Here is a 12,482-nt window from a genome sequence, read left to right on the forward strand (position 1 = left end):
TGTGCGAGCATGTGTGTGTGTGTGTGTGTGTGTGTGTGTGTGTGTGTGTGTGTGTGTGTGTGTGTGTGTGTGTCAGTTTGTGTGTGCGAGCGTGTGTGTGTCTGTTTGTGTGTGCGAGCATGGGTGTGCGTGTGCGTGTGCGTGTGTGTGTGTGTGTGTGTGTGTGTGTGTGTGTGTGTGTGTGTGTGTGTACAGGCTTGAGTTCTTTGCACAACAGACACACACTGAGACTTTTTGATCATTCTTTTGGGAGTCGACATTCTGCTTATGTTTGCATCCCGGAACAATCTCCATGGATCCCATAAGCGAAGGCTAGCAATTAAAACGATAGCATCTTCATATCCCCACTCACAATAACTGAAATAATATCACTGTTTTATTAAGCCTTAATGTGGGGGTAAGAGGGGAGAGGTCTGGGGTGTTAAAGAGGATACACATTCAGATGCCTTATCAACCGCGGATTTAAATAACAGCAAATGCTCGGCTTAAGGGTGTGTGGTGCTCGTGTGTGTGTGTGTGTGTAGTCTTTATCAGACACAGGATGTTAAGCTAAATCCTGTGTCAGCACACCAGTATTTAATAACAGCACTAGCTACCTTTGTCCTTTAATATTTACAAACATCTACACCACTGTTAGTTAATTAACCGCATGTATGAAAACCCCCACCCTGGTCTGGAGGAAAAACTAGGCTGCTAATTGCAACTGGGTGCTCAGAAGTCCAAAACAGTTAGAAGCCCCCCTCCCCTACCCCACACACTGCCATAATAGCCCTAAAACATTATGTATTCCATACACATCTCTTTTTGGTCTCATACTATTTTAAACAAGTACCTTTCTTGGAAAACACCATATGAACTCAGTTTAGTTCTGCTGAAAGTAAGTAGATCTCAGAGCATGTTGCTATCTGTGCAAAGGTGAAGGGTTTCAGGTAGCAATACACATAGAGAATAAGGGGCTGTTTTGTTAGACTTCAGTGCAGCTTTTGACATTATCGATCATAGTCTGCTGCTGGAAAAATGTATGTGTTATGGCTTTACACCCCCTGCTATAATGTGGATAAAGACTTACCTGTCTAACAGAACACAAGAGGGTGTTCTTTAATGGAAGCCAACATAATCCAGGTAGAATCAGGAATTCCCCAGGGCTGCTGTCTAGGCACCTTACTTTTTTCAATCTTTACTAACGACATGCCATTGGCTTTGAGTAAACTCAACAAAGAGCTGCAGTTAGTATCAGAATGGGTGGCAAGGAATAAGTTTGTCCTAAATATTTAAACAACTAAAAGCATTGTATTTGGGACAAATGATTCACTAAACCCTAAACCTCAACTAAATCTTGTAAAGAATAATGTGGAAATTCAGCAAGTTGAGGAGACTAAACTGTTTGGACTAACCCTGGATTGTAAACTGTCATGGCCAAAACATGTTGACAGCTAAGAAGGGGAGAACCATGTCCTTAATAAAGCGCTTCTCCCATTTCTCGACAGCACTATCAACAAGGCAGGTCCTACAGGCCCTAGTTTGGTCGCACCTGGACTATGGTTCAGTCGTGTGGTCAGGTGCCACAAAGAGGGACTTAATAATTGCAGTTGACTCAGAACAGGGCAACACGGCTGGCCCTTAAATGTACATGGAGAGCTAACATCAATAATATGCATGTAAATCTCCCATGGCTCAAAATGGAGGAGAGATTGACTTCATCACTACTTGTTTTTTGTAAGAAGTGTTGACATACTGAATGCACCGAGGTGTCTGTTTAAACTACTAGCACACAGCTCGGACACCCATGCATTCAGTACCCCACAATACATGCCTCCAAAGCTTTCTTCACAATCCCCAAGTCAAGAACAGACTATGGGAGGCACACAGTACTACTTAGAGCCATGGCTACATGGAACTCTATTCCACATCAGGTAACTGATGCAAGCAGTAGAATCAGATAAAAAAAACAGATAAAAATACACCTTATGGAACAGAGGGGACACTGAAGAGACACAGGCACAGGTACAGGCACACGCATATGCACACGGGCGCTAGCACACACCCTCTACACACACGTACACTGTAATATTGTTGTATAGCGATATCATACATTTTGTGTTGTCAGTATGTGGTGGTGTGACAGTGTTCTATGTCTTATCTTTTGTTTTATGTTTAACATAAGTTACTTAATGTGTTTGGACCCCAGGAAGACTAGCAGCAGCTAATGGGGAACAATAATAACATACAAAAAAGATAGAGGAAGAGGGACAGAGGTTATGAGAGGAGAGGAGAGAAGAGGAGAGGAGAGGAGAGGAGAGGAGAGGAGAGGAGAGGAGAGGAGAGGAGAGGAGAGGAGAGGAGAGGAGAGGAGAGGAGAGGAGAGGAGAGGAGAGGAGAGGAGAGGAGAGGAGAGGAGAGGAGAGGAGAGGAGAGGAGAGGAGAGGAGAGGAGAGAATACAGAGAGCCAACAGGTAGCTGCACCACTCATATAATAGTTGAGTAGGGGAAACAGAAGAGTGTGTAGTGAAACCTGCTGAGAAGCATCTCTGAGGAGAGAGAACAGTCAGCAGAGACACACATGTCTGCCTGACTCCCTTTGTCTGTCCAACATCATTCATCACAACCACACTTCACTAAAATGCCTCTTCTCTCCACATCCCATCCTGCCTGCAGTGAAAACACTAGATAGATAAAGGATGACAAAGGGGCTAATGCACTGATGTAATAGTCTAACTAAAGCATACATCACAGTAGCATATGGCCTCCAGGGTAGTGGCAGGACTAGTAGAGAAGCCTTGTAGACTAGGAGCCTGTGTGTGTTAGGTCTATAGATTAGTAGAGAAGCCTTGTAGACTAGGAGCCTGTGTGTGTTAGGTCTATAGATTAGTAGAGAAGCCTTGTAGACTAGGAGCCTGTGTGTGTTAGGTCTATAGATTAGTAGAGAAGCCTTGTAGACTAGGAGCCTGTGTGTGTTAGGTCTATAGATTAGTAGAGAAGCCTTGTAGACTAGGAGCCTGTGTGTGTTAGGTCTATAGATTAGTAGAGAAGCCTTGTAGACTAGGAGCCTGTGTGTGTTAGGTCTATAGATTAGTAGAGAAGCCTTGTAGACTAGGAGCCTGTGTGTGTTAGGTCTATAGATTAGTAGAGAAGCCTTGTAGACTAGGAGCCTGTGTGTGTTAGGTCTATAGATTAGTGGAGGATAAATCACAGTGGGAGCTTTTATAATTCACATCATCAGCGTGTAAGTATTACAGAAACAACACACCATAGTAATGACAATGTACATATTGTAAAATGTCAGTAATAAGACATAAGTACATACATTGTTTCCCTTTAAAATCTCCTGTGTGCAAATATCAATATAGCACAAAAAAAGGCATACAATGAGACTGAGTTGTAATATAACATATGGAGATAATATGAAAAGTCGATAGAGAGAGGGGACATAGAGAAAAGTGTGTGTCAAATCTGCTAATATAACATAGAATATATGATAATTCATTCTCCACATGGGAGCTGGTTATGGATAAAACATCTATGATTGAAAAGCCATATGTGAGCAGTTTAGTACAGAGAGTAGTAGCTATACTATAGCGTAACACTATAGTCTCAGAGCAGTAAGGGTTTATGATATCTACCCTCACGAGGAGAAGAGCGGACACACTCTTAGAACTAAACTAACAAAGACAGGATGAAGAGGAAAATAGGAAAAACAAGCCAGTGAATCTTTCTCCATCTCTCTATCTGTGAAAGTCACACTCTCTCACTGAACCCTGACTGCTCTAGAGATCCACTACTTCCTTTTCCTTTCCCCCATTCTTCCCTCTCTTCTCCTCTCGCAGATAGATGCCAAGACTAATATTTGGACTAACGAAGGACAGTTGAGACTACAGAATAAAGTATGAGGACCATGAACAGTAGCATCTATTCCCACTCTAAAACAACCAGTCAGTTCAAGTAGCCTTCTATTAAATAACACAAACAGCTCATTTAATAACCAAGTAGCCATCTATTAAATAACACAAACAACTCATTTAATAACCAAGTAGCCATCTATTAAATAACACAAACAACTCATTCAATAACCAAGTAGCCATCTATTAAATAACACAAACAGCTCATTCAATAACCAAGTAGCCTTCTATTAAATAACACAAACAGCTCATTCAATAACCAAGTAGCCATCTATTAAATAACACAAACAGCTCATTCAATAACCAAGTAGCCATCTATTAAATAACACAAACAGCTCATTCAATAACCAAGTAGCCATCTATTAAATAACACAAACAGCTCATTCAATAACCAAGTAGCCATCTATTCACTTTTTTAGGATAGGGGGCAGCATTCAGTATTTTGGATGAAAATCGTGCCCAAAGTAAACTGCCCGTTACTCAGGTCCATAAGCTAGGATATGCATATAATTGGTAGATTTGGATAGAAAACACTCTAAGGTTTCCAGAAATGTTAAAATAATGTCTGTGAGTATAACAGCACTGAAATGGCAGGCAGAAACCTGAAGAAAATCCATCCAGGAAGTGCTATTATTTTGAAATGGGTGTTTTTCCATTGAAAGTCTATCCACCATATAAATGGTTATGACCCAGATTGCGTTCCCTATGGCTTCCGCTAGCTGTGAACAGTCTTTAGACATTGTTTTAGGCCTTTATTCTGAAAAATGAGGGAGAATGAGCAGTTTCAATGAGAGGCCAGTGGAAAGTCCCCAACCTGTTTGGTGCGCAATCCCGAGAGTGCACCTTTCGTTGTTTTTCTTTTATATTGACGACGCTATTGTCCGGTTGAAATATTATCGATTATTTAGGCTAAAAACAACCTGAGGATTGATTATAAACATCATTTGACATGTTTCTACAAAGTTTACGGGTACTATTTGGAATTTTCGTCTGCCTCTTGTGACAAACACGCCAACAAAATTGAGGTTTTTGGATATAAAAAGGGACTTTATCGAACAAAACAAACATTTATTGTGTAACTGGGAGTCTTGTGAGTGCAACCATATGAAGATCATCAAAGGTAAGTGATTAATTTTATTGCTATTTCTGACTTTCGTGACTAATCTACTTGGCTGCTAACTGTTTGTAATGTTTTGTGTGCTGAGCGCTGTCCTCAGATATTCGCATGGTTTGCTTTCGCCGTAAAGCCTTTTTGAAATCTGACAAGGCGGCTGGATTTACAACAAGTTAAGCTTTATTTTGATGTATTGCACTTGTGATTTCATGAAAGTTAAATATTTATAGTAATTTAATTTGAATTTGGCGCTCTGCAATTTCACAGGAAGTTGTCGAGGTGGGACGCTAGCATCCCACTGATCCATAAGAAGTTAAATAACACAAACAGCTCATTCAATAACCATGTAGCCATCTATTAAATAACACAAACAACTCATTTAATAACCAAGTAGCCATCTATTAAATAACACAAACAAATCATTTAATAACCAAGTAGCCATCTATTAAATAACACAAACAACTCATTTAATAACCAAGTAGCCATCTATTAAATAACACAAACAACTCATTTAATAACCAAGTAGCCATCTATTAAATAACACAAACAAATCATTTAATAACCAAGTAGCCATCTATTAAATAACACAAACAACTCATTTAATAACCAAGTAGCCATCTATTAAATAACACAAACAGCTCATTTAATAACCAAGTAGCCATCTATTAAATAACACAAACAGCTCATTTAATAACCAAGTAGCCATCTATTAAATAACACAAACAAATCATTTAATAACCAAGTAGCCATCTATTAAATAACACAAAGAACTCATTTAATAACCAAGTAGCCATCTATTAAATAACACAAACAGCTCATTTAATAACCAAGTAGCCATCTATTAAATAACACAAACAAATCATTTAATAACCAAGTAGCCATCTATTAAATAACACAAACAAATCATTTAATAACCAAGTAGCCATCTATTAAATAACACAAACAACTCATTTAATAACCAAGTAGCCATCTATTAAATAACACAAACAACTCATTTAATAACCAAGTAGCCATCTATTAAATAACACAAACAGCTCATTTAATAACCAAGTAGCCTTCTATTAAATAACACAAACAGCTCATTCAATAACCAAGTAGCCATCTATTAAATAACACAAACAGCTCATTCAATAACCAAGTAGCCATCTATTAAATAACACAAACAACTCATTTAATAACCAAGTAGCCATCTATTAAATAACACAAACAACTCATTTAATAACCAAGTAGCCATCTATTAAATAACACAAACAGCTCATTTAATAACCAAGTAGCCATCTATTAAATAACACAAACAGCTCATTCAATAACCAAGTAGCCTTCTATTAAATAACACAAACAGCTCATTTAATAACCAAGTAGCCATCTATTAAATAACACAAACAGCTCATTTAATAACCAAGTAGCCATCTATTAAATAACACAAACAGCTCATTCAATAACCAAGTAGCCATCTATTAAATAACACAAACAGCTCATTTAATAACCAAGTAGCCATCTATTAAATAACACAAACAGCTCATTCAATAACCAAGTAGCAATCTATTAAATAACACAAACAACTCATTCAATAATCAAGTAGCCATCTATAAAATAACACAACCAACTCATTCAATAACCAAGTAGCCATCTATAAAATAACACAAACAGCTCAGAGTCATATCTCCTTTAGCCCACATAGTGACAGCTATGCAATATGGTGATCCTTTAGCATCAGAAGTGTAAACTGTCTCCTTACCATAGACTTGGTGAAGGGGCGAGCCAGTGTGAAGAACAGGGTCATCAGCCACCAGCTACGATGGATGGCAGTGTACATCATGTTCCCAGGGTGCACTGCATTGCAGGTGACCCCGTGGAGCGAGAGGCGTCGGTGGAGCTCGTTAGAGAACAGGAGGTTACAAAGCTTTGCCCGGTTGTAGGCCAGCATGGACCAGTAATCCTTCTTAGGAGGAGACAGCACAGCAAGGTCCACCTTACCACACTGGTCCAGCAGGTCTGTAAACCTAGGGAGAGAGGAACCAAGATTAACTTCATGTACCTAGTAAAGTTTCCACTTTACAGGAACAAGTCTAGGACCGAGTCCTTTAAGGATAACTTTAATGAAAGTACACTTGAATTAAATTCCATAGACCAGCGCTCTCCAACCCTGTTCCTGGAGATCTACCGTCCTGTAGGTTTACGCGCCAAACCCTAATCTAGCTCACCTGATTCTAATAATTAGCTGGATGATAAGGTGAATCAGGTTAGTTACAACTGGGGTTGGAGCGAAACTCTTCAGGCACAGGGTTGTAGAGCCCTTCCATAGACTATACACATTTAAAATAGAAGTAGAAAAGTAAATGTGTGCATCGGTGCTGTAGTTACTATAGCAGCAGAAGTGTGGTCCTGGCTGAATACAAATCTAATGCGTGACAGGATGGTTTTTAATTGCCTGCGACAGAGCAGTTAAAGCCCAGATGTTTGACAAGGCTTTCGAACATTACACCGCTCGCTGGGTTATTATGCAGTCACAATAACACAGAGACACAACGCAGTCAAACACACTCCCTCCTCCTCCCTCAAAATGTGTGTGTGTTTCTGTCTGTTTGTGGTTGTGTGCATCTACATCTTAATCCAGTCATTAGAAACCCACCAATCAACATGTCACCTGGGTTTCCTTGTTGTGATTTTCCAAGCTGCCTGCCTGGCGTTTGCTTACCGTCCCCTCTCCGCTACATCCTTGCTTGGCTAAATTACAACATCTGCAGGCTTTATATTTCATGTGAAGAAACTTCACAACTGCTTTAGCGCTTGGTAGGGTTAATAAATCACTTGGCTATACACATTTTTCTCTCAAAGCAAGTTTCTTGATATTTAATAATACAATATGCTCTCTTTTAACTTGCGCCTGTCAAGATTTAAATAAGGTTACACTGATTTCATAGTGACCTACACCACATTGTCAACACTGTAAAATGTCTGTCTTTTTAGTTCAGAAAATAGCACAAATAGAAACATTCCTGGCTTTTACTTAGACATAAAGAGACCATTTCAGCCATCTAACCGTAACCCTTTCACAGAGGGTGTAATAGGGGGTTTAGGATACAGTGTAACAGAGAGATTTAATACAATATTTGCTCTCCTGGTCTTTGAGAAGGCCTAATGCACTTATTAGTATTGTGTCAATTACACTGCAGACCCTGGTGTTGGGGGGTGATAACGTTTTCTGCCTTTTCCCCCATCCCTCTGCCTCTCTGTCTCCATCCCTCCTCCTCTCTCTCCATCCCTTCATACCTCCATCTCCCCTACCCTGTCTGCTATACTCTGTAGGTCACAACTTTACATTTCAACAGGGGGCTTAGGGTGTATAATCTACTACCAGGTCAGGGGTCAGACAGAGCCTGTTAGGCAGAGGCTAAGTGAAATAACCAGGAAGTCACGGGAAATAACACACAAACAGAAAAGTGAGTAACTTCAACGGATGCAATATAGGTGTGGAATGGAGCGGGCAGAATGGCAGATGTAATATCAGATATGGTCTCTATCCCCTCTTCTATTCTGGACCAGTCTGTAACTGACTCTCTGTTCTGGCTAAGCCCTCTTTGAAGGGGTTAGGCACCATTGATTAGGGATGGGAGAGGAGGGCAAGACTGGGGGAGGAATAGGATGGAGGAATACAGGAGGGGCTGGGAGAGGAGGGTGAGACTAGGGGAAGAATAGGATGGAGGAATAAAGCAGGGGATGGGAGAGGAAGGCAAGACTGGGGAATAGGATGGAGGAATAAATCAGGGGATGGTAGAGAAGGGCGAGACTGGGGAAGGAATAGGATGGAGGAATAAAGCAGGGGATGGGAGAGGAGGGTGAGACTGGGGGAGGAATAGGATGGAGGAATAAAGCAGGGGATGGGAGAGGAGGGTGAGACTGGGGAATAGGATGGAGGGAATAAAGCAGGGGATGGGAGAGGAAGGCAAGACTGGGGAATAGGATGGAGGAATGAATACAGGAGGGGATGGGAGAGGAGGGCGAGACTGGGGGAGGAATAGGATGGAGGAATAAAGCAGGGGATGGGAGAGGAGGGCGAGACTGGGGGAGGAATAGGATGGAGGAATAAAGCAGGGGATGGGAGAGGAGGGCGAGACTGGGGGAGGAATAGGATGGAGGAATACAGGAGGGGATGGGAGAGGAGGGCGAGACTGGGGGGAATAGGATGGAGGAATGAATACAGGAGGGGATGGGAGAGGAGGGTGAGACTGGGGGAGGAATAGGATGGAGGAATAAAGCAGGGGATGGGAGAGGAGGGCGAGACTGGGGGAGGAATAGGATGGAGGAATACAGGAGGGGATGGGAGAGGAGGGCGAGACTGGGGGGGATAGGATGGAGGAATGAATACAGGAGGGGATGGGAGAGGAGGGGCGAGACTGGGGGAGGAATAGGATGGAGGAATAAAGCAGGGGATGGGAGAGGAGGGCGAGACTGGGGGAGGAATACAGAAAGGGATGGGAGAGGAGGGCGAGACTGGGGGAGGAATAGGATGGAGGAATAAAGCAGGGGATGGGAGAGGAGGGCGAGACTGGGGGAGGAATAGGATGGAGGAATAAAGCAGGGGATGGGAGAGGAGGGCGAGACTGGGGGAGGAATAGGATGGAGGAATAAAGCAGGGGATGGGAGAGGAGGGCGAGACTGGGGAAGGAATAGGATGGAGGAATAAAGCAGGGGATGGGAGAGGAGGGTGAGACTGGGGGGAATAGGATGGAGGAATACAGGAGGGGATGGGAGAGGAGGGTGAGACTGGGGGAGGAATAGGATGGAGGAATACAGGAGGGGATGGGTGGGGAGAGACAAAGTTTTGTGGAAATAGGTAGAAAGGAAACGAAAAGAGGAGAGGGGAAATGGGAGGGATGGAAAGAAGAGAAACATGGCGAGAGGAAAGGGCCTGCTCTCGTTGTAACTTATTAAACAGGTCCGGTATCAATAATATGTTGTCATTTCACTTTCTTTCAAATCACACTTCACTCACCCTGTCAGTGTACGGGAGCTGACCTCTTGTGAATGAGTCTCATGACTGTAGTTGACTAATTGGTCAGCTAGAATAACTCTGCCAGGGGCATTGTGATTGGCTGACTGTAGCCAGGATCAATGTGTCCCATGCACACGGACTGCCTCTGATACACACAGGACAACATACTGTAGAAGTACTCCCTCCCTCCCTCCCTCCCACCCTCCCTCCCTCCCTCCCACCCTCCCTCCCACCCAAGTTAACGTACAAAAGAGAAAATAAATAAACATAAATATGGGGTGTATTTACAATGGTGTTTGTTCTTCACTGGTTGACCTTTTCTTGTGGCAACAGGTCACACATCTTGCTGCTGTGATGGCACACTGTGGTATTTCACCCAATAGATATGGGAGTTTATCAAAATTGGGTTTGTTTTCAAATTCTTTCTGGGTCTGTGTAATCTGAGGGAAATATGTGTCTCTAATATGGTCATACATTTGGCAGGAGGTCAGGAAGTGCAGCTCAGCTTCCACCTCATTTTATGTGCACATAGTCTGTCTTCTCTTGAGAGCCGGGTCTGCCTAGGGTAGCCTTTCTCAATAGCAAGGCTATGCTCACTGAGATTTAATGTCAGGGCCCAGGTCTGACAGAATCTGTGCAGAAGATCTAGGTGCTGCTCTAGGTCCTCCTTGGTTGGGGACAGAAGCACCAGATCATCAGCAAACAGTAGACATTTGACTTCAGATTCTAGTAGGGTGAGGCCGGGTCCTGCAGACTGTTCTAGTGCCCTCGCCAATTTTTTGATATATATGTTGAAGAGGGTGTGCCTTAAGCTGCATCCCTGTCTCACTCCACGGTCCTGTGGAAAGAAATGTGTGTGTGATTGGATTGGGGTGATCAGTCCTTGGTTCCAAATATTGGAGAATATGCCAGAGCTGAGGATGATGTTAAAGAGTTTAAGTATAGCCAATTGGAATGTGTGGTCTGTATATTTAATCATTTCATTTAGGATACCATCAACCCCACAGGCCTTTTTGGGTTGGAGGGTTTGTATTTTGTCCTGTAGTTCATGCAATGTAATTGGAGAATCCAGTGGGTTCTGGTAGTCGTTAACCTGTTGTGGTGTAGGGGCAGTATTTTCACGGCCGGATGAAAAAACGTACCCAATTTAAACAGGTTACTACTCTGGCCCAGAAACTAGAATATGCATATTATTAGTAGATTTGGATAGAAAACACTGACGTTTCTAAAACTGTTTGAATGGTGTCTGTGAGTATAACAGAACTCATATGGCAGGCAAAAACCTGAGAAAAATCCAAGCAGGAAGTGGAAAGTCTGAGAATTGTAGTTCTTCTTTTGATTCTCTATCGAAACTACAGTGTCTGTGGGGTGACGTTGCACTTCCTAAGGCTTCCATTGGCTGTCAACAGCCTTCAGAAAGTGGTTTGAGCATTCTCCTGTCACTGGACAGATAATAGGAGCTCAGTTTCTGAGTGGACTGCCTGGAGACAAAGGAATTGAATATGCTATTGTCTGGATGGAATATTATCGCAATTTTATGTTAAAAATACCATAAAGATTGATTTTAAACAGCGTTTGACATGCTTCTAAGTACGGTAATGGAACATTTTGACTTTTTGTCTCTGGTACCGCGCTCGTGCGGTATGCCTTTGGATAGTGACCTGAACGCATACGAGGTTTTTGGACATTAATATGGATTATTTCGAACAAAAACTACATTTCTTGTGGAAGTAGCAGTCCTGGGAGTGCATTCTGATGAAGATCAGCAAAGGTAAGACAATATTTCTAATACTAATTCTGAGTTTAGGTTGCCCCGAACTAGGCGGGTGTCTGTATAGCTCGCTGTGATGGCTGAGCTAAGTACTCAGAATATTGAAAAATGTGCTTTCTCCGTAAAGCTATTTTAAAATCTGACACAGCGGTTGCATCCAGGAGTAGTCTATCTATAATTCTTTAAATAATTGTTATATATTTTGGCAACGTTTATGATGAGTATTTTTGTAAATTGATGTGCACATTCACCGGACGTTTTGGTGGGAATACATTTTCTGAACATCACGCGCCAATGTAAAATGCTGGTTTTGGATATAAATATGAACTTTATCGAACAAAACATACATGTATTGTGTAACATAATGTCCTAGGAGTGTCATCGAATGAAGATCGTCAAAGGTTAGTGCTTCATTTAGCTGTGTTTTGGGTTTTATTGACACATGTCCTTGCTTGGAAAATGGCTGTGTGATTATTTTTGTCTATGTACTCTCCTAATATAATCTAAATGTTTTGTTTTCGCTGTAAAGCCTTTTTGAAATCGGACAATGTGGTTACATCAAGGAGAAGTGTATCTTTAAAATTATGTAAAATATACTGCTCAAAAAAATAAAGGGAACACTTAAACAACACAATGTAACTCCAAGTCAATCACACTTCTGTGAAATCAAACTGTCCACTTAGGAAGCAACACTGATTGACAATA

The 12,482-nt window shown here is 41.8% G+C and overlaps 1 protein-coding gene across 1 annotated transcript in view; it reads right to left on the reverse strand.

The window, feature by feature from the left end:
- Positions 1–12,482, reverse strand: part of LOC106561335 (WW domain-containing oxidoreductase) — a 286,217-nt gene that overhangs the window by 157,217 nt on the left and 116,518 nt on the right. The window contains exon 8 of the mRNA XM_045688261.1: positions 6,749–7,013. Coding sequence (XP_045544217.1) covers positions 6,749–7,013 — 265 coding nt within the window. The remainder of the gene's footprint in view (positions 1–6,748; positions 7,014–12,482) is intronic.

This window comes from Salmo salar, chromosome ssa10 (genome assembly GCF_905237065.1).
Source record: "Salmo salar chromosome ssa10, Ssal_v3.1, whole genome shotgun sequence".
Classification (NCBI taxonomy): domain Eukaryota; kingdom Metazoa; phylum Chordata; class Actinopteri; order Salmoniformes; family Salmonidae; genus Salmo; species Salmo salar.